Genomic DNA, 27,720 nt, shown 5'->3' with positions numbered 1-27,720 from the left:
TTTTACAGTATTTGGCTAATCTTGCCACAATTACTGCACCCATTAATTCTAGTTGGGGCAACGTCTCTTTTTTTTAATTGACACAACTCGTGATTTGGAAACTGTGAAGCTATTTTTAAAAGTGCCATGCGATGTCTTGTACCTAAAGTATGCAACCGCTCCAAAAGCTTTTAATGGCTAAATCGCAGAATAGGCTGCATCAGTCGATGCTGTGTTTACTTCTCTTATGCTTGGGCACGCTATTTTATGACGTAAAATTGGTTACGCCTCTTCTTAAAAACAACTTATAAGTATGCTATAGCTTCGTATTTAAAGAAAACTTAAATTATATTTTAGCTGAGTTTAAATGGTAGGCTTATAATGTTCTGCGCGAGATTTTTTTTAATTATAAATCTACTTTTGTGTGTTGTGTGGTAGCATTAGCATTTAATGCAATGAATTATCTCTCACAAATGTAATATTAAGATACCAAACGATTGAAAACGATCATTAGCAAATGACTGAAAATATTGAATGCATGAATTAAAAATTATAACCGTAACTTCTGAAAATATAGAAAAGAATTCTTTTGCTGAAAGAATGTTTTGATTATTGATGAGTGTGTCAAAATCGGTGCTTGCTGCAGAATGGATGAGTATCTGAATCTGGATTTTTTTTTATCAGTTGGAGCGAAGAGGTAAAAAGAGCATAATTGAGTGGTGTATGGAGAAAAGTTTGATTGCAATATTGTATAAGTGGCCAATTTGTGTAACAAATATGAAACTAGTAGAGCGAAAAAACCGTATAGACGGTTTTGAGTGGATGTGTAGAGTTACTGGAGGCGAATGTAGGCATCGAATTTCAAGGTCTGTTTGAAAGAACTCCTGGTTTGCGAAGAGTAAATTGAGCATGTGTGATGTTTTGCGAGTTACCTATATGTGGTTGGGTAAGTGCAGGAATAATTTTAAATGAACGGAATTACGTGTTGCTAAACATACGGTGACAGATTGGAAAAGTTTTTGTAGGGAAGTATGCATGGAGTTATGTTTGAAGAAGAATGTGATGTTGGGTGGGGAAGGCGTCATTGTCAAAATCGAAGAAAGCAAGTTTGGCAAGCAAAAGTATCATAGAGGGAAAAGAGTCAAAGGAAGATAGGTTTTTGGTTTGGTTGAGAGAGGGACAGATAAATGCGTCTTTAGAGTTGTTGAAAACAGAGGTGCCGAAACATTGCTAGAAATAATTAAAGAGAATGTTCTACCAGAATCGATTGCTATATCGGATTGTTGGAAAGCGTACGACTGTCTCGAGTTTGAAGGGTATGCGCATCTGAAAGTCAATCATAGCTTGCATTTTATTAATATTGGGTTTTAAAGATCCAGAAACAGGTGCGCATACCAATAGTATTGAGGGAACTTGGGCAGCAATCAAAAGAAGTTTCCGTGGCTGTATTAAGGCAAAAGGACAGTTTGATTCCCATCTTGCAGAATACATTTGGAGAAGGAAACACAAGAAATCCGACCCCAGCCAATTGATTCATATATTTCTCAGTGAGATCACAGCCATATATTCTGCAAAAGGAGATGACTGAAGGTAAGTTTCATTTATTATTATTGACTTAAGTAAAATATTGGGCGCTTTTCTAATATGGCAATTTGAATGTTCGGTAGTTGCTTTATTCTGGCAGCTTTGTTTTGTATCATTTTTCTGGACACATTTTTTTTGCAACACGAATCAATGGAGTTGGTTACGCGCAAGTTTCTGCTATTCTCTGATTTCTTTAAGTGAAAGCAGCTTTCTGAGTATATAAGTAATGGATAATTTATTCAATGTCTGATTTTTTTTAAGTAAAAACAGATCAATGTGCACATGGGAAAGCCAATGTGATGTGCAATGCCAAGTTTGTGCAATTCTGGGATTTTTTTTAAGTGAAAATAGATTGATGTGCACATGGGCAAAGCCAGTGTAGTCCGTGCCGAGTTTGTGCAATTCTGGGATTTTTTTTAAAGTGAAAACAGATTGATGTGCACATGGGCAAAGTCAATGTGGTGGGCAGTGCCGAGTTTGAGCAATTCTCTGATTGTTCTTTATGTGAAAATAGATAGATGAGCACATGTATACCGAGTTTGTGGAATTCTTTGATGTTTTTCCAGCGAATACTGATCGTTGTGTAAAAGGGAAAGCGAGGTTGTGTGTGATACTGAGCAGTAATGTAACTTTATTTATGTGCAATGTTTAACATATCGTTTGTGTATTTTAAATTTGTATTGTTGTTTTAATTGTGAATTATATTTAAGACATCATTTTTCATTTAAATTATATTTTTAATTTTTTGGTTTTGAGATGTTTATAATGCTTTCCGACTTATATATCGCTAGCCTGACGATCTACTCAACATCAGCAAAACTGTAAACTTTAACCCTTTAAGTAACGTTTACCTCATAGTTTAATACGTAGTGTTTGGTATCGTAATTGCACTTGATAATATGAGTTCATTGATAATATGTGTGTGCGCGTATGTGAAGCATTGCTTAGTGTTCCAAGTTTGTAGTATTTCTTTTATTATATTATTTTCTTTCGTTCTGAGAAATTTGATTTTTTTATTTATTAATGCGTAGAATTCTAGTATGCATACACAGAATATGGCGGGATTTAGGAATGTTAGAAACTGATATGAAAGCTGTGTAATGATGTTTATATGCAATAAAAATATTCTTCTTTCTTTATTAATGTAAAGTTTAAAATTTTTAGAAAATAATGAAAATTGTCTAATTATTGGTATGTCAGGAATTATGTCGTTACGTAGCAAGAAGGTAATTTGTAAAAATGATGAAATTGAAATGTTCCACAATATGAATTTAAATTAAATTTTTTTTTATTTGTATAAATGCTTTAATAAAAATCTTTGTAAATATTGAAGCTTGACATGTATTAGAGACTGCGACGTTGTTTATCGTTTTAATAATTGGTAGAATTCGCTCACTGTATCATGGTAATTTTAAATATAAACAATTTATTATACTTATTATCAGTAATGCCTAAGCTTAAATGTTATAAATGTAAATTAAAAGTAAAGAATTTGATATTAATTTACAATATAAACAATTTATTATTGTTATTTTTAAGAGAAAATACGCGTAGTGTAAATCCGAGTTTACCATGGACCTTCTACATTGCGACTTCACAAGCTTAGTCCCACCCATTTATGGACGTCACACAGCTCCGCCTACTGAACTTTGTTGATGCAGCCTATTCTGCGCTTTTACCGCTTTTAATGAAGCATCAGAGAATATATGGATCTGCTAATCTTCTTCCCCTTCAAATTTGTGGCAGGAAAAAATATCAAGGAATTTTCAAATTTTGAAGTTCTTTAATTTCATTACACCATGCTTGCCATTTTTCTTTAATTTCTCCGGAAAACATTTCATCCCTTTCTAGACCTAACTGCCACAGCTCTTGTAACATACACTTCACACGAACTAGAAATGGAGAGATAAGTCCAGATGGATCAAAGCTTTTGTATTTTTGCGGCTGTTTTTATAATACAGAACACAAATATTTTCAGTCATCTCTCATGACTTGAATTTGAAGGAATGCCCATGCAATATCCCCACAGAATCCAATTTTACATTCTCTAAATTTCAAAATAATATCCAAAAGATTAGCATTTAAATTCTTTCCGGGAAGGAAACATTCATTAAGACTATTACAACTTCCTTGTTTACTACTGGCATCATAAACTACTTTAGTTTTAGTACTAGAAGAATCTTGAAAACTTCTCTATGAGGCATTACATATCCAGTGAAACAACTATTGTTGCACATTTCAATAATCCCATCATTTAGTTGTTCCTTCATAACTGCATTGTATCTCTCTAATAATAACTCATCAGCCTTAAACGTCTTTCCTAATGCAGCAAATCTTTTTGCCGTAATTTCTGAATTACTAAACAGATTTCCTCGTAAAGTCTCTGACTTTCATAAAAGTGGTGACTCATACCTTTCATTTATAAACCGTAACTGCATTTCAAATTCTGTAATATTATCCAAGATTTTCTCTTTTCCATTCTCAAGCAAATATGATTCAGAAGTCCATAAACATTTCAAATCATTTTCTACCAAAGTACATGCAATCTTCAAACAGGAAGTAGAATTATGCAGATGATTTTCCTGAATCTGCCCTGTGATAGTATCATCGAATAATGTCTGTTGAATATATAAGTTTTTTTAACTTCGAATACATAAAATCGGCATCTAAGAGTACCTGGACTGGTTTGTTATCTTGTAATCCTTCAGAAATTTCATAGCCGTGTGGAGTTAAATCTTTTAATAATTTAGGTTTAATATTAGAATATATATGAACTCTGCTGATTTCATCAGTTACTAAAACTTGAATGTCTATGCTAGACTAAGGAGGATATTTGCTTCTAAGAGTGATATTAATGGCTTCAAAATCCTTCTCATAAGGATTACGTTTTGCAAAAGTATAAACTAAAAACTTTTCTTTTTTTAAGGGTTGCACATTTAAAGCCCTTACTAAATCTTTTTGAATAAATGATTTCTGCGAGCCCGAATCAAATAAACATCAAACCACTTAATCGTTTGAATTATTTTCCATTTGTACGCAAGCAGTCTGAAGTAAAGTAGTGTAATTTTGTACATAGTTTTGTGACTTAAATACAAAAAACATCACAGCTTGTTTATCAGAATTTTGAATACAGCCTTTTCTGATGGTTTAAAGGCCCGTTTCCACTACTGCATACAAACGTGTTGCTTCAATTGAAGACACGCCTATGGCATCCGTACCAAGGTTTCCATTGCCGTGTATCCATAGATTATTTTCATTTTCTGCCACTAGATGTCACTGTAATATTTTGGCGCTAAACAACCAGTTCACGAGTTACGGCGATGAACATCTGAATTTTTCCCGCTTAGATGAGTATTGTTTGTTTTGGATTTGATATGAATCCTGACGTAAAATGCAGAAAAGTTTTGTTTACTAAATTCCATGTTATTGGAAATTTTTATTTCTGCTTACGAACTGCGAAAGTAAAGTATGCTAGCAATTTTTAGATAAGTAAGGTTATAATGCATATTATGAACATCACTAATTGCATAGAAGCTGAAGTAAATTTTAAAAATTTCTTTGCATTTCTAGAAGCCTTAAATGTTAATAAAATAATGTATGTATTATTAAAACTAAAAATAAATAAATAAAATAAAGTTAAATGAATTAAAAATTAGTTGGTACTTTAAAAATGCAGAGCAACTGTAAAGAAAGGTTCACAATATGCCATGTGATATGACTGCAATGTGAGATTGTATATTTTTAAAATATGCCCAAATTTAGGGAGAAAGCAGGTAATATATAAAATTTTAGCATCGATTTCTTCATTTTTAATTTCTTCAGGGTCATAGCTGGATAATTTATTAGAAATCTCATTTGATTTAAATGCACTATGCACAGTTATATTTTATGCATAATCCATAAAATATTATTTTTAATTAAAAATATACTCAATACTCATACCAAATACTCATATCTCTTTTTATAGAAGTTATAAAAATAAGCTTTATATATATATATATATATATATATATACACAAATTAGGTAATGAAAATGGAAATATTTAATTAATTAATTCCTCTGCTTCAGCTGGAGAGGACTGAATTTAAAAGCAATTATTTTAGTAAGTTTTTTTTTTTTAAATGTTTAGTACATTAATACTGCCTCATGGTAATTGTTAGTGGAAGCTTACAGCTGGAAACAAAGTTTGAGCACATGTATGTACATTTACATAAAAGTGAAACAAAAAAAAAAATATATATATATATATATACGTACAATGTATATATATGTAAAAAATATATATATATATATATACGCTTTAAATTCGTATTATATAATTGTCAAAATTTTTTGTGGGGAAAATTTAAATAAACAAGAGCATAAATAAAACAATAAATTTAATGCATATAATAATAGAAATAAATTATAAAACATAAACATAGATCAAATTGGAACAAGAAGCTAAGAAAGTTGCAGACAGGCTGGAAAAAGTGTATGGGATTCGAACTCGCGACTCCAAAAGTTAAACCACGTTACCATCAGCTTTACCACTAAGCTATGCAATTTTGGCTTCTATGACAAAATTGCATACCACACTGCAATTATGCAAGTTTGGCTCATCAAGTAAATGAATTCTTAAAACTACATTTTTTGGTCCTATTTCAGTGTGCTATCGTCTAAAAAATTCACCAGAGTTTGTTCTTCAGCTTCTAGGACATTTCTTACAAAAAATATTATCTTTTAAAGTGGCATTCTGATTGAAGTTAAACGGGGTGCTAAAAATATATTCCATGTGCTTACAAATATATGTTAGACAAAAAGGTATATTTATAAATAGAGAAATACAAATTTAATATATTCTTTAATGCAGTGGAATATTTAAAAGGCTGTCAAATTTAATTTATAATTAACGTTTTTAGTTTTTACCTGTTTCAAAAGAAAAAATAATAACTCTTTTAATGCTATTTCTGATTTGCTACAGCAGTTTGATATAGTCAGACGTTCAGTTTCATTAAAGGTAAATGCGTATGCAGAACTAGGAAATAATTGTCAGGACAAATTTTGCTATTTCCTGGACTTGAAATTATATTTTTTGCGCCTGATTTTTCTTGAACTGAATTTCTTGACTTCCTGATTTTCTAGGCGAACTAGTACTGTAGTTGCAGTTATTTTATTTTTCTTATCTTTTTTTTTTTTTTTTACTAAATTCAGCTGGTTGCTGTCTTTTTCAGATTTCTCTTTATAATGTTAATTTAGAAATAAATATTTTTTAGCATAACATTCTTTCCCTAAGCCAGCATTCATCACTACTTCTGACGCAATTTATTTTTGGTGACAACACCTGATTGCTCCTTTTTTTACCACATGACCCCAATACATCCGCAGACATACGGATAGAAGTTGAACATTGTTGAACTCCATCTGTATGTCACCCGTCACCGCACATCGACCGGATTGCAGATGTCAATCAAAGTGAATTCGCTCGCTGATTGGAGAAATGCGTAGACACCGCAACGTGTACGCAGCAGTGGAAACGGGCCTTAATTTCCGATGCATTTTTATTCCTCGTTGTGGGGCAGAATAAGGAATTATGCTGTAAAATCTGAGAAATTTCACAAGCTTCTATTTTTACTTTAAATGTTTGTTAACCAAGTATTTATAACAATATCCCTCTTTTTTTAGTGTGTGTCATTTTTGTTCATTGGTGAATGTTTTACACTTTAATACAGAATGAGAATTAGAATTACAAAAGTCGCGCATCTTCAGTACTGTATTTAATGCAGCTGATGTTGGAATATTGGTTTTAAATCTAGCCTGAGGTTGAGAGTGATCCTTTCCTTTTAAAGGTTCAAGTGTCTTTAAAGAAAGCCCATAAACAGTTCTTGCAGCTTCCCTACATTCAAGTTTTATAAAATTCATTACCTGATTTATATCACTAGAATTTTTTGGATCTTTCTTGCAATAAAATTCTATTACTAAATCCTGAGGTAATTGTTTTAATAAAATTGGTATTAGCAGATGAGTGATGCAACTCCCATAGAATTTAAATTTCTTATACTAATTTCACTTTCTTCATACAGTTTTCGAAGTGCAAGGATATTTAAAGGAAACTTAACTGGCTCAATTTCTAATAGTTTATTCATGAAACAACTAATCAAGTGTTCTTGTTTACTATATCACTCCTTTAACAAATCCAAACAGGATTTATAATTTTCGTCTGTGACCATGAATCCCAAAAGAATTTTGTAAGCATCACCCGAAAGAAAAGATTTTAGTTATATGAACCTGTCAACATGACTTAACGGCTCATTAGAGTCAATTACACTTGAGAAACTATTAAAGAATTCTAGAATCAGCATTAAAAATGGGAATACGTAATTTATGCAACTTGATAGATTATGATGTATTGTGAATATTCGAATTACAAACGTTAGCATTTTGAGAAGATTTAAAATGTTTAGTTTTATACCTTTTTAAGTTTTTTTTCTTTTGAATTTAACATTACTTATAGATTCATTATAATCGAGTGAATTTCAAATTTCTGTTTTGAACATTGTACTATCATGAATCAGGTCTTCGATTTTCAAGTTTAAAGTTAGAAGTTCATTCTGCTTTTCTTCTAAAATTATCAAAAATTCCAACAAATTTTCCTGAACGCTTTCATCTTTATGAAAAAGAATGAAGGGATTAAAAAATTTATGATGAATGTAGTGGATGCTAAAACATCTTATTTCAGAAATAAAACGGTAGCTGAAATGATCTTTTTTGAAGTAAATAAAGCTAGACGTGTTTACTTTGATAACAGTAAAAAATTTGTCAGTAGATAGATCCAACACATGATATATAGGGTAACTAAAAACATTAATAGTTCTACATTTTTATTTGAAAATGCTTAAAAGTATATTGCTTCAATCTATTGTAATCCATAAACTGTTATAAACAACATTTTTTAAAAACTGCTATGTTATTGGAGCCACTGATTTTCACATGTCATGCCACCAGTTATCATTCTGAAAAACAGTAGATTATACATCAATATTTATTTTACGTATTATCTCCTCTTTTTACAGTCTTGTTAGCTGAATCAATTTGATACATCAAAAGCTGTAGGAAATATTGATTTCTTTTATTTATTCTAATGTACATAATTCATCTATCAAAACTGGTTTAAAATGTAAGTGATCTTTATTTGTAGCTCCTGCCTCAAGTCAGGCTAGTGCATCTACTGAAGCATCTTCATCATCAGCTGCAGGAGCATCTGCATCAGCTGCCAATAGTGGATCTCATGCTACTAATACCAGTCCTGTATTTATGCCTCCTTTCCCATGTATGCCCTTCTGTAAGTATGCATCAATTTAAAAGTAGTAATCATGAGATATAAATAATTATATCTTGCAAATTAATGCACATCAGAAGCTGGAAAATAATTGAGTTTTAGAAACGTAACACAGTACAGCCGAATGCTTTACATGTCAAACTTGACTTGCATTTTAACCCTGTGACTCTTCAGTTAGTGGTCCAAAATCGCTTCAAAAATTGTGTTCCCCCCATATTTTAAATCTATATATATTGGAGAATTGAAAAATGCATTTTTCCTTTCTAGAAAATATTTTTTTATATAGATTTTTATCATGAGAATGTAAGTTGCCAGAAAAACCAATTTATCACCCCAAAAAAATTTTTTTAAATAAATTTCAGTCGAATTACAGTTAATTTCTATTTATTGCATAATATAAAAAAATAAAACATATAAAATTTAAGAAAATATAAAGCACTGAGGGAAAAATACCTTAGAAATGCAATTTAGTATGATAGAGTTCAAAATAGGGTTCAAGGCAAAGTCCAACTTCACAGTCTTTGCACCAGATTCAATAAATCTAATTATTAATCTAATCAATAAATCTAATTAATAATTCAATAATTCAATTAAATAATCAAAATAATCGCTGAATGTTTTCTAGCAGCCATTTCTGTAAGAAAAAATTGCAAAAAGTGGAGTTTGAACGGTAATACCTTGTGCCTTCAAACGCCGCAATTTAGTGGATGACTAACAATATCTGTTGGCCAAAACATAAACTAAATGTCAAATACTGTATATAATTTATTTCAGGCATTAAACGGGGAAAAAACGAGATGTGCTTCTCAATAAAGGGAGAAAAACACACATGCCCACGGAAATCGCAGAATGGGCAGATTTTGCTACATTTGAGTTGCCCGTGGAAATTGTAGGATGAGCAGCCAAAGGGTTAATTGATAAATAATACAGTTGTATTTGCTGTCGTGGATATTATGTATTTAAAACCTTAGGAATCTTCATATTAACAACTGAAGCCAAGTCCTGAGAGACTATTAAATTTCTAAATCAAATGTATAACAAATGGTGTTTTAATTTTTATAGTTATTCTCACATATATAAATTATAGGTAAAGAGAATTTCAGTTTGCATTAAAATTATTCTTAAAATATGCTACCCAATTTTACTAAGATTTAAACATTTTTGTAAATAAACTAATTTTCATTTAAATATGCAAGATAACTTTTTTGTTTCTGTGATAATTTTTAGATGGAGTGGGAGAAAAGGATTTAAAAATTAATAATGAAAAGTCTTGTTAAACTTTAGTGCCCTGAGTAAACGAAGTTTATGTTAGTCTTTAACATAGAGGTGATTTCAAGTATTTTTATTATATATAACACAATTTATATTTTGCGAATTTCAGTACTACCTCCACCTCCACCTGTTCCTGCTACAGATCTGAGTTCTTTGTCTGTAGAAGAACTTCAAGCTTTGGAAGGTCAAGAACGAGAGAATTTAGAAGCAAGAATACGATGTCTGCGAAATATACAGACTCTGCTGGATGCTGCAGTAATGCAAATGCAACAATACAGTTCTGTTGTAGCATCCTTAAGGTAACAGTTGGTAGACAGTAATTAGTATCTTTATATTTTCCCTTCTTATATTTGAAAATGCCATCAAACCATTTGATTAGGAGATATAAAACCTTAGAGGAAAAATGTTTAAAAAATTATTATTTGAAAATAAAATAAACAACTTGAATTTTTTTAAAATTTAAATTTGTCTTCTTAGCTTTTCATGAGGATAAATTAAAATGAAAAATTACAAGAATCATTTTAAACATGGGATATAATAGATGTCTGATTTTGACACAGAAGTGCCTAAGATGGCACTAGTCATGTGTATAAATGTTGTAGTTATCTCATACCTGCTACAGATGTGTATTAACAGTTCAAACTGGCTGCACATTTAGAAAAATAGTCTATTACTGAAAGAATAAACATAATATGATTTTAAAGGCTCAGAATATTCTTGTAACTCAAATGTACCACCAGTTAATGAGGTGTATGATGGAAAAACTTGTGGCCAAGTAGTGAAATTTCACAGAACAAAATAAAAACTGATAACAGTCATTGCACTCCTACATTTTTCTGTCTGAAGAGTTTCCTAGGAAAAGAAAGAAAAATTCTGAATCTGTGGTGTCACTAAGTTATTGTTTGCAAAATACGATCGAAGTAGGTCTCCAATAAAAAGCAAAAATATGAAGAAAGATACTTAAACATGTGATTAACAGAAGTGATTGGCAGCCTCTTTCTGGGATTTGGAATTATTTTAAATGATGAAGCCTGGAGATATACAAACTGGCATATCTGGCTGACTGTTAAGAGTTGACTTTAGGGTACCCCTTGTATTATCGCAAAATTGTTGTTTCATTTATCGCCAAGTTGTTGTCTCATTTATGACAACCTGAGCAGTTGAATGCTATGGAAACCCTATTATGACGTAATTGGTTGCGGTGAATTTGAATCATGGGAAAAAAATTTGGAAAGTGTGTGTAGGATTTTGAGTAAGGGCTTGTTGTGTGATGGATTAGTACGTTGTTATTTTGTGGTTTACACAGTAAATTGGCTGAATGTTGTAAGATTAATTTGAAGTTTCTGTAGGATTTGGAACAAAAGGGAAGAAAGCATTAATTGTCTGGTGTGTAAATACAGGTTTACTTAGTAGCCATTATTAAGTGTCTTGTTTGGCGAAAGGAAATCCGTATGGTTGAACATCGGATATTTTCAAATGGAGGATATTTTTTACTCTTATTTTTGTGAATTTATGTGGCTGTACCAGTATACAGATTCTAGTTCAGATAATTTTAGGAAGTGTTTGGATGCTGTTAAGGAATTGTGTTTGACTAAAGACGCATAAATTCGTAAATAAGGTAAGTGGATATTTCCTTCGTGTAGTTCTAAGATGAATTCCCTTTTTTATGTTATTTCATTGTTTCATTTAAAATGTAGTTTATTCAGATTATATATTTTTTTGTTGGCTGCTGCTTTGACTTTTTAAGTGAATATAGTTCAATATGTACATGGACAAAGTAAAAGCCTAGTTTGTGAAATTCTCTGATTATTTTAAGTGAAAATAGGTCAATGTGTACATGGATAAAGTCAAGAGAGTGCGCAATGCCATTTTTGTGCAATTCTGGGATTTTTTTTAAGTGAAAATAGTTCAATGTGTACGTGGATACCGAGTTTGTGCAATTCTTTCTCTTGTTATTCTGGTTTTTAGTGTCTAAAAATCACCGCTACATAAACCAAAATAACAAATCAAAGAATTGCACAAATTCGGTATCCACGTACTGCCAAAAATTGCCAAGTTTCGCCAAGAGGTACCCTACAATATACTTTTACCCTGGCTGACATTTTTAACAAAATGATTGAAATAAATCTACCATTACCATTAAAAAGTGCCTTAATTTTTAATGCAAACACTTAAGTGAAACCTTTTAAGAGAAAACCGTATTAGTTGGAATGCATGGAAAAGGAAGATACATCCCTTTTGCAAAAAGATTTTTAATGAAAATAAAGTAATTCAAGAAATAAAATATTTATGTGCATCTTGAAACTTTGAAAGAATCATTTGAACATTATTTTCTGGCAGGTGATGAAAGTGCTTGCAGACATTAAATGGGTTCAGGTTAAAAAAAAACTATCCTGCGTAAAATCAGCAAAGTGCATAATCGTAGTAGATTTGACATCTAACAGTGAACCAAAAATTGTGGTTTTAAAAAACCATCAGTTTTCAACCAGAGTTTCAGCTGTATATTCAAAATCTTACCTAAAACAAAATCTGTATTGCTAATTTCTCAGCTTTATATCTCTGTGAAGCAGAATTCTCTATCTGTAGAAGAAATAAAAGAAAATACAGAAGATGCTTAAATGCAGAACCAGGTTTTCATCTGCAATTATCATCCATTGAACCTAAAATAAGAAACCTAAAATAATATTATTGGCCAAAAAATGCAGTCGTACATATTTCATTATAGTTTATATGTTATTTTATGTTATGTCGTGATTTAGGTTTAATGTTCCACTGCAATTCACTGTAGTTGACGTGTAAGTTAGGAAAATTAAATCGAAGAATTGAAGGTGTTTTTTGTAATGAAATATAAAAATATTAGATAACAAATAATGAACAAATATGTATTTTAATTGAACTGGATACGATGATTAAACTGATGGATCAGCATTAATTACATGTTTTTTATTGTTGCTGTTATTAATAATATTTTGTAATACAAGTGATTTCATTTACTAAACTGTGGAATCAATTTTCACTTTTTTGTATGGCAATTTTTTTTTTTTTTTTTTTTTCAATACTATGCATACTGATAGTAATTAAGATACAGTAACACGCCAAACAAATATTAATTCAGAAGTCAAACAACAAAAATCAGCATTATATTTTCAAATTTACACAGGACTAGTCTCGATGGTTTGACTGAACCATCATCCTCAGCTGCAAAAACACAAGTGAACGAGGTAAGATATAATGATTAGATAAGAAAGAAAGTCTGGACAGGATACAAGCCACTGGCGCCATCTGTTGATGAAACCAGAACTAAAACATAATTTCTTTAAAGGCTGAAGGCAAAGATGGATTGGAATTAAGGTCATTAACTAGAACAGAAAGATTTTTTTGAATGTGAAATACCTCTAGAAAATCCAGTTCACTAATTAATGGAAGATGTTTTTTGAATAATTTTGCCAGCAGAAAAATTGAAAGTGTGATTTTTGGACCAAAGAAGACTTCTGTGTTTCCTTTCTTCTAACATATGCCTCATGTTCCTTAACACGAAATTTTAAGGCTCTCTTAAGCCCCATTCACAAGAGCATATTCGACCGGTAGTGAAAACCGGTTCTTCCAACGTGTCCCATTCACATGGGAACAAGCATTAACTGCCTTGCCGAATTGGGGGTAGAACTTGGTCGAATGTTCCTTACCTCTTGGGAGCAGGGCAAATGGGAAGATTTCCCGTACTATACTGCGCGATTGTGCGGTTCACTTAATTTTAGTTTCTGCTCGCTGGACTGTCAGTGAAACAATCGCGCTGATAGACGTGCATCCCCTCAAAAATTAGATATAACTGTACAAGATACGGAAATTATAGACTAATACAGACAATGTTATCTGATGCTAGGTATTCCAGAAATATCGTTCGAATTAAAACTAAAGTTAAGACAAGTGCATATCGGCTTCAACACGACAAGGAACTCGGTATCTTTTGAATGATTTTTTAAAAAAGAATTTAAGCATTTTCATCTACTTTGTATGAATATTACGAGGGCCATCCAGGAAGTAGATTACGTTTCCGTCTGTGTCCGCTAGGGGCGGGGCTAGCACGGCCATCTTGGGGTCAGAGCGTTGCGCAGCTCAGTCTGCATCTAGCCGTGCTAGTGAGAGGTTCGTGCTGTGCTCCGTTCAGATACTGTGACGGTTTGAAATGTCTGCGTTAATTGAAAATCCCGCGAGGTGCGCTCAGTAATAAGGTTTCTGACTGCAAAAAACTGTAAACCGATAGAAATCTATCGGCAGCTTCGTGAAGTGTATGGGGACAACATTATCACTGAAGGTGGAGTGCGTCAGTGGGTCATAAGATTTCAAAATGGCCGAACCAATGTTCACGACAAAGATCGAAGTGGGAGACCCAGCATAGTGACCGCCGAACTTCTCGAAAAAGTCGATGCTAAAGTCCGTGAAAATCGAAATTTCACAATAACGGAACTTTCTTTGAGTTTTCCACAAATTTCGCGAAGTTTGTTGCACGAAATCATCAGCGAAAAGCTTGGTTACCACAAGTTTTGTGCAAGATGGAAGGCAAGAAGAGGTAACGAAGTGGTTGAAGGCGCAGGCGGCCGAATTTTTCGACGAAGGAATTTCCAAGCTCGTACATCGCTACGATAAATGCCTTAATTTGTATGGTGACTATGTAGAAAAGTAGTATTTGAGTGTGGCTTTCATCTGTATATAATAAAATTTGTTTCCTATACTTTGTTTATTTTTTTATTCCAAAACGTAATCTACTTTCTGGATAGCCCTCGTATTAAATGGTTTTGTGAGACAAAATAATTTTAAGCTGAAAAAAAAAAAGTTTTTGCTAGTAATTTTTTTTAATTTAAATTTTTGAAGAAAACTTTTACAATTAAAATGTCTTTCTTCTTCTACAACATTAGTGTCTTCCCCCCAGTTTTTCTTTATTGTATTTATTAGAGTGTTCTTAATAATTTCAAGGAATGATTTTGCAATTAATGAATTAATTTCTGAGAAAAAAATAAAAATACTCTCTTATCTAAAGTCTTTAAAACAAATATAATCTCAGTCACATTTTCATTTCAAATAATTTTTCTTTTCAGTATTTTGCGAAACCCATCCTTGTTTCTATAAAGTATATAATTTTAAATAAGCAGTAAAATAAATAATTTAGTCCATACTTGTATATGTTGTTACTGAATTTCAATACGCACATATATATATAAATCAAACCTAGTGCTATTTATTCAATTGGTAAATATAAACATAAATTACAAACCTTTTTTTAAAACCTTATGTGGCCAGAAAAATTTCAAAAAATCATAAAACGCAAGCAGAATTTTTCGTTACCTGTTTTTGTTTTGTAAAACACATTCAAAACAATTTTAATACATTAATTAATTATAATATTGTTGTGTGCGTACGGGTTTGTAATAGTTTGATAATAGTTCATAAATGATTGTCATTGCACTCAAACCCGATGATAACTTAATTAAATTTATTTTATGAAGACAAACACTTCGAAGTTCTGGAATTTTCCCCAGAAATACTCGTACAAGTGTTTAGAATATCACTAAGTATAATCAGTAGTTATGCTTCAATTTAATAAGAACGTTAAACACAACAGAATGCAAAACGCATCTTAAGAGAAAGTTAACTCAGAAATATCTCCAATCTCATGCTGAACTAACAACTGGCAACAATAACAACTTATATAGTATAAGTAATGTCATAGAAATAGTGTGGTATAATGAGATTATTACTTTGAAACCAATGTTTTGAATTGATGCCAGAGAAGAACCAATATTTCCCATTCTGCTTCATTGCATATCTTTTAAAAAAGTGAAAAAAACATCTAATTAATTTCCTTTATCATTTTTTTAAATGCGAAAAATTTGTTTTATAAGCTGTGAAAATGTCGGAAGTTTCTAACTGATATATTTTTAGATATGAAATTTTAAAATTAATGGCCGTCAGAAAGTCTAAAAACAGGAACGATTTTAAAAAATTCTCCCAAAATATTTTTTAAAAAAATTATGCTAATTTTTTTTTTTTGTTTTTTTTTTTTTTTTTTTTTTTTTTCTGTGTGTGTGTGTGTGTGTGTTATGGTGCAAACTATAATATTCTGAGATTCTCTGTTTATTTGTTAATATTTGCAAAAAAATCGTTTCAACTTTAAATTTGAAAAAAAAATCTATTCCTCTAAAAATCAAAAGCATGACACCACATCCACAAGCAGTGTATGTACAAAGTTTGAGTTCTATATCTTATCGGGAAGCAGTTTAAAAATCCATGACAATCTTTAACCATAACGACAAGCACCAAGAGTGAACTAAATAACAGCTTATAAAATAATAATAATAATTAAAAAGCATATATTTGTCAGGAACCATTACAAAAGTTCAGATACCAGTTGTGAAAGTAAAGATTACAAAATTAACAATAGTAAACAACGTTAAAAATGTGTAAACAGTATTAGAAATCGGCCAATTCGGAGACGTGATTGTTCACCGAGTCTTAGATGTAAAGGGAAGGAAGGCGGTGGTCTTCTGAACGGGTCCTAAAGACAAAACTTTTTCATGTCTCCTTTTTCTCCTCTTGCTAACAGCAGCTGTGCAAAGGAGCATTGCATGTGAACGGGGCTTTAGTTTGCCCAATGTAAATTAAGCAACACTGGCAAGGAATCCTGTAAATACCCTAAGAATCTGGAATGGGTCCTTCAGTATGGAACTTGGAATTTTATTAATGGGAGAATAAAAGACCTGAAAGTTAAATTTCTGCAAAATACGTGCAACTTTATAGTTAATTGATGGAATGAAGGGAATGACAGCAGAATTTTTATAATCTCCTAAAACAAGAGTTTGCCTGTTGGGTGTGTCGTGATGAGAATTTTTTAACTGCTTGATTAATAATGTTGGGTGAAAAGCCCCTGAACTAAATTATTTAAAAGCTGTTGCTTTTAAATAATTTAGTTCTTCATCAAAGGATAGTTTGGAAGAGCAAATTTGAAGACCACAGAAAACAGGAATAAAATGAAACTAACTTTTGTTCAGTCGCATGACATGATTTGAAGTATGGTGGAAGGCAAACCGATTAAGGTTTACGGTAAACCGTAGTACTGAAGTTGGATGTATTATTTGTGACCAGAATGTCGAGAAACAGAAGAGAATTACAAGTTTCAAGTTCAAAATTGAACTGAATAGCAGGATCAGTGGAATTCATTGTTGAAAGAACTTTATTTAAATCATCTTTATCACCCTCAAACAGGGTAAAAGTATCATCTCCGTAGTGGAATTATACCGGGAATTTTAAAGTATCAAACAATTTTGATTCATAATAATGCATGTAGATATCAGCCAGGATGGGACTGAGAGGGCTTTTCATGGCTGACTGAGGGATTAGCCATGGGAAGCCCCCTCAGTCCCATGTGTTCATTCTTGGGCATGTGTAATATTATGTAATCAGAAATGCATCTGTAATACATGGCAGATAGATGAGAACAAAGCTAAATGTCAGAGGAAGTATAGAATATTTGATAAAATTCCGATTGCTTCATTTCTGTTTGATAAAGAGAATGAAGAAAATAAGAATTTTGATTTTATTTTAATAATATTTGTCAGAATTTTGTGGTACATTAAAACTGTACTTATTACTAAAAAATAATATCCGTCTTAACATTATGACGATTAATCTTTCTCCATTGACTTTTAATAATTTATTGATTTATTTTTCATGTAAGCATGATCATTTACTTTCCTTTTCATATTTTTTATAAATTATCTTGATTCTGTAACAGCTTTATAGTGTAACTTACTTTGCATCCATATTATTCTCTTTTCAAATTCATTTTTGTGCCAGTCATTGTTCCTAGTATTTTTAATTTTTATAATTGGATGAATGACATTTCAGCAGTCCAAAGAGGTGATGCTTCCTAATGTGAAGTTTTGGTCTTTGCTGCTCATATTGCTATCTGTTCGCCCTGATAGGAAGTGCAGTGTAAGAGTTCTTGATGTCTTTGGTAGCATTAAATGACCTTGAATTCAATTGTGGATCTGCTATGTGGCAGTTAAATGCCGTGCTGCTATTGCAAAAGTTTCCAGTATTTGAATTGCTTTGTGGTGCAAACATTTTTGATTGGTTCTTGAAATCACTACATCCTCCCTAGCATTTTTAATGCGATATGAGGAGCTGCGACTTTGCATTATAATTTAGCCTTTTTTGTGGGCATGACTGCGAGCCATGTGAAATGATTGATTTATTCCTGCATTGGCCGGCCATGAGCTGTCAGTATGTCTAGTTGGGCCTGTTGTGGAACATGGCACATGCGATATAGTTCCTTATTTTCTTTCCAGATAGGCAGAGGTGGGTGTTCTTATTATGTCTGGGTCACCACTGTGGTGGTCTCAAGGGGTGATGCTCTCTGTGACTTTTCGATCTTTGCTGCTTGCTTGTATCGCCATGTATTTGCATTGATGGGAAGTGCAAGTTCCTAATGTCCTTGTGATGTTAAATTACCTTTGGATTCAATTGTGGATCTGCTACCTGGCAGTAAAATGCTATACTGCTATCACAACAGAGCTTCTGTATTAATTTCCAATATTTGAGTTAATTCATATTGCAGTCGTTTTTAATTGATACTCAGGATCAAAATGCACTTCCTTCCATCATGATAACAAATTGATTATCAAGATTAAATACATAGAAGCAATTATTTAGAAGGTAAGTACAGTAGTTTTCCTCATTATGTGAAGATCTTGTTAGAGGCAAGAGTCTGTAGACAAGACTTTCGGAGCATTCTGAGTATTTGCTTTGTATGGAACATTTTTCAGATTGAATTAATCACGCCTTTTTAATTTTTTGGTTGTGTTTTATGGCATCTGATTCATTGTAGTTGAAGATGATGCCAGAGAGCTGGCAGAATCATTAGTTGGTCAGCCCTCCTGTGTCTAGAGGTTTTGATGACAGATGCACTGCAGATCACAAAAGTCTTCTGACACTGGTTATGAAACTTTGTAATTTTAAGTGGAAGCATCACGGAACAAGTTTTTGCTTGTGTAATGTCAGAGTATGTCATCTCACATCTGATAACAGCTGGAAGACTGGGGAGAGGAGAGGGCACACATGAATTTTTTTAATCTTTGTGTGGTCTGTGGCATCACTATAAAGTTAATAGTTTTGATTTAAAGGTTATACATAAATAATCTGTTTTTCAGTTTAATATCTGAAAGCTATCATAATTATATTTTCTACAGTGTCAAATGTGAAAGTACAACAAAAATTCAAACCAATTTTGTTTTTGTAAAAACATACATATATGTAACTAATATAAAAATGGGAAAAGTAAAGTGTAAGATAAAGTCTATATACATATAATAATATATGTAAAATATAAAAATAAATTACTAACTTAATTAGCAATAGTCCTTTAAATTTCCTCTTTTAGATTTTTATATGTTCTCCTCTTAGCATCTGCAATGTGCATCTCGACTGTGTCACTTCTAGGTAAATCCAATAACTTAATAATGCTGAGGACATAACTAATTCGAAACTTCTCTAATTCAGAACTTCTCTAATTTTTTTTTTATTTTTATTTTTTTTTATTTTTTATTTTTTATTATTTATTTATTTTTTTTTTTTTATTTATTTATATATAGTTTTTTTTGTGTGTGAACTTTCATATTGTATAACCGTGTACTTAAACTTCTACCTCTCTTCTCATTTGAAAAACTTGCATCGTCTGTCGCTGCTTGGTTTCTTCTGTTGTTTCAGAAATATGATTTCATAAATTCTGGTATTATTCACTGCCGTAATGTTCAAAAATAAATTATGTGCTTACTCACAGTATGATTGTCTGCAAATCATTCATCCTTCTACTACACAGTTATGCCATAACCACCTGATTATTAGTCTAGTATAGAGTTTCTTAAACTGCGGGTCGCGACGCCAATTGGGGTTGCGGGACTTGAAGTAGGGGGTCGCCAGAAATTTAGAAATTTTGATATTTCTTTAAATTATTATAATAATTTTATAATTACCAAATGTTTTTACATAATGTATCTGAAAATAGATAAAGATCAGACAATACAAAGAAAAAACAAAAACGTTTCAATGCATTTTTTTTTAGAAACGTTCATTGTATTTTAAAAATTAAAGTCAATGACCGAAAAGTTATCACCGGTTGGTCAAGGAAAACAACAGTGACTGCTGACATTTATATCACCCTGCAGGTGAAAAGGTGTCAAAACCAAGCAGCAGGCAACATTGCTCAGCAGTTGTTCATGGTAAATGGACAACAGGTTTGCTGATTTTCTATGGCCATGACTTAAAATGTTCATTTTGTATATGACTTCATAAAGGTGGCCTTATTTGACCACTGTCTGAAATGCAGCATATCATTGACAATGGCCCAGTGGCAGCAATGCAAACAAAAAGAACACAAAGAATGGACACCTGATCATGACCTCTTTATCCATCAAAGTCATATCAGTCTGACAAATGATTATCATGGCCAGTTGATGAGGGAGAGAGGTAGAGATGTGCTTTCATCCCAACATCAGGACTGCTGGGATGGTTCTGGCATATTTATATGGTGAGGTGTTATGATGAACGAGTGGACAGAGCCCCATGTTGTTGACAGAGGTTCACTTAACCAAAGATTGCTAGTATGAAGTTATCCTCTCCCATGTGAATCTTTCTAAGGTGCCATTGATCCCGACTTTTTTTATGGATGACAGTGCACAGCCACATGGGACACATTCTGTTGAAAACCTTCTAGAAAGTGAAGATATCCACAGAATGGATTTGCCAGCATGCTCCCCTAATTTAAATGTGTGGGATACTTTAGGAAGATTTCCTGCGAAAAGTCTTACCCTCTGGACAACACCAGGCAACTGAGACAGATGCTTCTTGAAGAATAGAAATACACTAATAACTGTTAGATAATATGATGTTGAGTATTGACAGACGATGGAGTGCAACCATTGCAGTTAAGGTTTGTCATGCCTCTTACTAAGCCTCTTTGGCTTGTTGTTCTCTGTCTTGGACTGACAAGTTTTTGTACCAATACCATACTGTCAATAAAGCCTCCCCCCTTTTTTTTTCTGTTTGTTCCATACTGTATGCATTCTATTCATTTTTTTTTTTTTTTTTTTTTTTCTGTTGTACTTTTCTCTTTCTTTAAATACTACATTATGCCTTTGTAGCATGAATTTCATGTTTCACAGTTGATTTTTTCTGGAATTAGTCGAAATTAGAAAAGTTCCTTAAGTTTTGCACACTAACGTATTTCATTTTATGAAAATTATATTACATTTTTGATATACTTGCAGATGTTTTGCAGTATGTGATATAAAATTGGACTAAATATATGTCCATATGTAATATTAACACAAAAAATGAAAATTCAAATTAAGAAATATTTTATCAAAAATAAATTCTATAGGAAAAGAAAAAAAGAAATTTAATTAAAAATATTTCACATAGAACTTGATATTTGTTATGGAGTGTAAGAATTTGATTTTTAATACCATTATTTAAAAACTGTAAATACTTTTAGTACTATTTTATCCGTGATGATTTTTATATTTTTTCAGAACTGTCAGTGTGAATTCAACAAGTCAGAATGTTGCAAAAAATCCAAATATCTCAAAATCTGAAAATGTGCCAACTATGAATGGAGGTATATATTTTCTATTTTTTTAGCTTTTTCATGCATTAATTTTGTATATTTTATCAGCATCTGAAATCCATAATAATGCCTCTTCGTAATATTTTCTTAAAAACTACACTCACTTCCAAAAGTTAAGCACGAAGTTGTAAAATGCAAAAAAATCAACAAATACTGCTTTGATTGACACAAAATTCGGCAGGAAAGTAGCGTACAGTCTACTCATATGTAATCTTCGGCGTACATTAGCGCTGATATTGGCTTATTAATGGACGCTGTAACCATAGATGTCACACGTGTGGAGGTCGCTTTGCGATTCCGCTTGGATACAATAGCAATATATTGATCTTCTGCGGGCCTTTGGACAACTATCTGTGTGGTTTGGAATTGTTTCCATAAACGTGAAATTACAGAATGATGAACGCCGAAGAAAAGAGCAACATCTGTGATCGACTGTCCTGCTTCAATACACCCCACAGCACGCCAGCGCTCAGAATCTTCCATTCGTCTTTTAGAAGTCATAGAAACACGCATTTCTTGAAAACAAATTGTACTAAAATTTTAAACACCTTCTATCAGCACTTACAATCAACTTCTGTAACCCTTCATATAGCTGGCTTCTTATAAGACTGCCTTTTTTTTTTTTTTTTTTTTTTTTTTTTTTTTTTTTTATATTTCTTGACATGAAACTGCGATTGGCTGTTACCTAACATATTTGCATACTTCCACCTACCTCTGCAGCGAATTGCATCCTCTTCAATTCTGATTGGCTTCCAAAAGTTAGCATTTTCCTCTCCGTGTTTAACTTTTGAAAGTGAGTATATAACATTGCTACTCATTTCATTTAGGCATAAAACGTAATGTGTAACACATTGTGTTTGTCCAAGGCCAATAGAGGCGGTAACCATAAGGGTTTTTTTTTAATTCTCAAGTTCAGTGACATCACTTAATGTATAGATGTAGAGAAGACAAAGACATAAAGGGAATAGCTGTTTTTAAGCAGACCGTGAGTCAGTGATGTCGAGTGACTGTGTTATTACTTAATGCAAAATATAATGTATTGAAGCCATGCCTATCATATGAAATAAATTTTTAAAAACAACCATAAAAATTGGCTGCAGTGATATATTACTTATCAAAATAGTGATGTGGAGTTTTTTAATGTAAATTCTTTTGAATAATTTCATATTAAAATGCTGTTCAAGGATTTGCGAAAATTTAGCAGTATCAGAAATCTGTAAAGCTTCATTCAGTTTTGTCGTCATAAATCTTTGTGGTTTAAGGCATAAATATCATTAAGTCCATTCACAGGTCTTTTAGCAGGGTTTAAGCCATAAACAATTAGGGAAAGGAAATGTGCACATACATAAATGTGTAGTTGACTCTGTGAAACCATCGGCCGATGTTTGTTTCGCTGTGCCTAGGGATTTTTATACCAACTTTATATAAAGTTGAAAAGTTAGAACTTTTAGGCAAAATCCTTAAAGCAGTTTTTGTGATACGTCAATGTTTGGTTGTTTAGCAACAAAGCTCAGCTTAAACCTGTTATGATTTTAAAACCATAGTGTAAATGAAGCTTAAGAGCACTTATTTTTAAAAAGTATTGATGAAAAAGAATTTTATGATGCGTAAATCAAGGATGCAAAACCCATAAGTTAAAAAAAGCCCACACAGCATTTTGGATTTATAGCTTTTAAATATCTTTTGATTTCTGAACTTGATATTAAATTTCAAAGGTCTGCATTTGTTTTTTACTTTTCAAAATACACTCTGCTGCAAAAAAATCTAAGAACCAAGAATGACTTTTGCAATCGTGATGGAATTTGGTATGCAAAAACATCTTAATCGAACAGGCAAATGATCAAAGTTCAAGGAAAATGAGCAGGAATTTCGATCATAATGCACATTTCTAGTGCACAATTCGCAAAGTATAAAACCAGCAACAGACGTGTAAAATTTATCTTTTTTTGTTGCTGCCATTAAATGTCATTATGATGATATCGAACACCTTACAGATAACTAAACGACTTCATACGTGGTCGCATTGTAGGGTTGCATGAAGCTGGGTGGTCATACCGAGCAACTGGCCACCACCTGCAGCGTACAGACATTGCTGTGCAAAGATGTTGGCAGCAATGGTTGCTACAAGGAAATTATCGATGAAATGAAGGCTTTGGAAGACCAAGGAGCACAAATGTGAGGCAATAGGATGATTGTTCGCCAGGCCCTAAACCGCCCCAACAGTATCATTATCGACTATTCTACACATTACAGCCTCCTGTGGTACTGTTCATCATCTCACGGCTCTTGTCTAAGGCAGGGTTATGCTCACAGAGCCCTTTAGGACGTTTGGCTTTTACCCCACAACATCAGTGGAGTAGTCTAGAGTAGCGTCACAGACGATCATCATGGCTGCCATCAGACTGGTATTGTGTAGTGTTCAGCGATGAATCCTGCTTCACTCTTGAAGCAGATGGATCAACGTGTTTGTGTCTGGAGAGGACGAGGACATCGGTCCCAATCAGCCTTTGTTTCACAAAGGCATATAGCCTTAAATTCTGGTGTGATGGTGTTGGGCACTATTTTTTATGACAGCAGGTCATCTTTAGTCATCCTCCATACATCTTTAACAGCTCAACAGTATGTTGATATCATCCTGCGGCCAGTTGCATTACCATTCATGGCACATCATCCTGGAACCATTTTCGAACAAGATAATGCCAGGCCACATACCACTCGCATATCTCTGGACTGCCTTCGTGTGGTTCTTACTCCTCCTTGGCCAGCAAGGTCACCAGACCTTTCACCAATCGAACATGTCTAGGACATGATAGGCTGCCAGATTTGGGTACCACAAAAAAATTAAGTGTCATAAGACAGTAATAGTTTGCAAGCCTTTCAGCGAGTTCATAAATTTATTTTTTGATAGAGACTTTTTTTTTTCATTAATGCATGAAAAAAAAAAGATTTAATTGTGGTAGGGTAATTGTATAAATTGGGAAATCATTTAAGCTTGTTTGAAAAAGGGAAAGACTTCAGATTTTTACAATTGCCCAAAAGGGCTCTTTTAAAGTTTAATATTGTTTATCTACAGAGATTATCAATCAAGTTGGCCCAGGAGGAATGGCAAAACATTTTACAGGATATTAAATGGGAACATATATCTTCTGTATATTTTAAAATTTAAAAAAAATATGTAGTAGAATTCTATGAAAATATGTAATGTTTTTAAATAGAAATATCATGAATTAAATGCATTTTTATTTAAATCAGATTTAAAAAATTTAAAAAAAAAGATATTCTTAACTGCATCTATTGCTTTTAAATAGTTTCGATAATCAAAAGAACTGTCATTTGTTTGTCATATTGACAACAAAAAACCATTGTGAGTGCATATTACACACACAAATTTTCAACAGATGAGATTGTTTTAAAGAAATTTTAAAAGCCATAACTAAACAGTATCTGTTATAAAAATGATTATATTGGGCATATATAGATGTTTGTTTTTCCCTCATTACATTTGTTTCTTATGAAATGTTTTTTTATTATTTTATTTATTTATTATAAACAGAATAGTACTAGTGTGCTATAAAGGTAGCCAAAGAAATAATTTTCACCAATTAACATAGTTCCTATTATGGTGACAAAATGTTGGGGGGTGGGGTGCTGATCAGAAAGTACTAAAATTTTTATGAAAAAATTTAATAATATACATATATGCTGCCAGTGCAATTAGGAATAGTGTTCATCTTGATTAATAAATTAATTATAATGCTAATATAACTGAAAGCAAACTGATTTATAACTTAAGAATTTATTACTAGATAGAGAATCAGATATATTTTCAACATTCATTTTAATGTTCTAGAAATCCATAATCACTTGGAAATTATAGTAATGAATGAGTTTTACAATATTTTTCTTTCAATGCAAATTTTTGTTTTTAGGTCACATTAGCAGTACAGAGCCTTTGCAGTCAACCACAACAGTCAGTGATTCTCATGAAGAATTGCGGCGCAGGCGGCTCCAGAGGTTTCAAGAGCAGGGTCATTCTGCTCCTGAGCAAGGAGGAGATAACCATGACCAGCAAGTTTAATTTTTGAAGAGAGTGATAGATTTCAAATATATTCTGTCCATTTGTTTGATTGTTTGGGAACTTTTTCATGCTGCATAGCAGGAGTGCTTAATCACTTATTTAAGGACACAATATTTTGCAGCAAATTTAAAGTGATCACTTAAAATATCGTGTCATATTATGTACATATTGTAATACTGATAATAAAAAGAAACTTTTTTAAGTGTTCAAATTTCACAATATAAATGAAAACCCTTCTTCGAGAACTTGTTTTATTTCAATGTATAACAATTTTACAACAGAAAATAGATTTCTCTATAATAGACTACAATATTCACATATCACAAATAAAAACAAGGAAAATTTTTATAATAGTTAACACCAGGTTAATCACATGAAAATACTAGATAAACAAACTTTGCTCAAAAAATAATTATTGTATATACTAAGACTTTGATACTTGACTAGATTTATAAGCAATGCCGTAATAACTTGTGAACATTTTTTCTGCATTAAAAGAAGCCATGTGAATATAAATAAATTGCAATAGTGTTAAAGCTTAAATTATATATTTTGGAAAAAAATATATGGTTGAAAATGAAGACATAAAAGTGTAAATAAATAATAAACAGTCTTTAAAATATTTTGCTTCTGTTAGTGAATTGTAATAAACTACTTGAAAACTTAAAACACAGTCTAAAATTGCATTCCTGAGAATTCTCAATCATCATTAATGTTTACAAAAGAAGCAAAGAATTTTTATTTTAAATATAAGATTATTTTTGTTTATAATGTTCTACTTATTTTTTGTTACAAACAAAATTTCCTTAATGAAAAAACATTGAGCTTAAGATGAATTTCTATCAAAATATCTGTACTTATGTTTACTCAATATGTATTTAGAGATTAATTCATAATTTCAATGTTTAAATGCTTTCAGAATTGAGGCATACAGTGGATGGACAAAAATATGGAAACACCTTGTGAAATGCATGTTTGAAAAGAAAGATTGATTTTAATGAAATATGTAGGTGGCGCTGGCGTTTTTGACTACTGACACCACCTATACAACTTCGTAAATGTGCTAAACAGTTCAGTTGTTGTCGGAGTACTGTTATGTGAGGTTGTCATTGCATTATGTCAGAGTTAACAGACTTCGAATGTGGGCAAATTGTTGGAGCACGTATGGTAGGTGCTTCCGTGAGCAAGGTAGCCGAGGTGTTTAGTGTTTCAAGAGGTACTGTATCGAAGATTTATTCCGCATATTTGAAAAGCGAAAAAACATCATCTGCTAAATCACAGCGCGGACGAAAGTGTGTCCTGAGTGATCGTGACAGACGATCATTAAAGGCAATTGTGACGAAAAATAAAAAGACAACAGCTGCAAAAGTTACTGCTGAAATGAATGTTGTGTTACCGAACCCCGTGAGTACCAAAACAATTAGAAGGGAGCTTCATAAACAGGGAATTGCTGGCCGTGCTGCAATTGAGAAGCCACTCATCAGTGATGCTAATGCCCGTAACACGAAAAGGTGGTGTTTAAGTCATAAAGCCTGGACTATAGAGCAGTGGAAGCGAGTAATATGGTCTGACGAGTCTTCTTTCACATTGTTTCCTACTTCTGGCCGAGTTTATGTCTGGAGAACGCCATCTCAAGCCTAAAATACAGACTGCTTGTTGCCAAGAGTGAAACATGGCAGGGGTTCTGTTATGGTTTGGGCAGCCGTATCGTGGTTCTCTGCTAGCCCCATGATAACTGTGTCAGGGCACATGACTGCCAAGACTTATGTGAACATTTTGGCCGATCAAGTTCATCCCATGGTACAAACTTT

The 27,720-nt window shown here is 32.4% G+C and overlaps 1 protein-coding gene across 1 annotated transcript in view; it reads left to right on the top strand.

Moving 5' to 3' along the window:
• Window positions 1-26,140, top strand: part of LOC118191962 (E3 ubiquitin-protein ligase synoviolin A-like) — an 89,597-nt gene extending 63,457 nt beyond the window's left edge. Inside the window, exons 12-15 of the mRNA XM_035362829.2 lie at window positions 8,742-8,885; window positions 10,264-10,453; window positions 21,737-21,822; window positions 25,761-26,140. Of these exons, the coding sequence (XP_035218720.1) occupies window positions 8,742-8,885; window positions 10,264-10,453; window positions 21,737-21,822; window positions 25,761-25,909 (569 nt within the window). The 3' untranslated portion in view covers window positions 25,910-26,140. The remainder of the gene's footprint in view (window positions 1-8,741; window positions 8,886-10,263; window positions 10,454-21,736; window positions 21,823-25,760) is intronic.
• Window positions 26,141-27,720: the final 1,580 nt, after the last annotated feature.

The sequence above is a fragment of the Stegodyphus dumicola genome, chromosome 3, assembly GCF_044657685.1.
Source record: "Stegodyphus dumicola isolate Sdum_Otavi_A_Nest chromosome 3, ASM4465768v1".
In the NCBI taxonomy this organism is placed as follows: domain Eukaryota; kingdom Metazoa; phylum Arthropoda; class Arachnida; order Araneae; family Eresidae; genus Stegodyphus; species Stegodyphus dumicola.
This window is presented reverse-complemented; position numbering and strand designations above follow the sequence as displayed.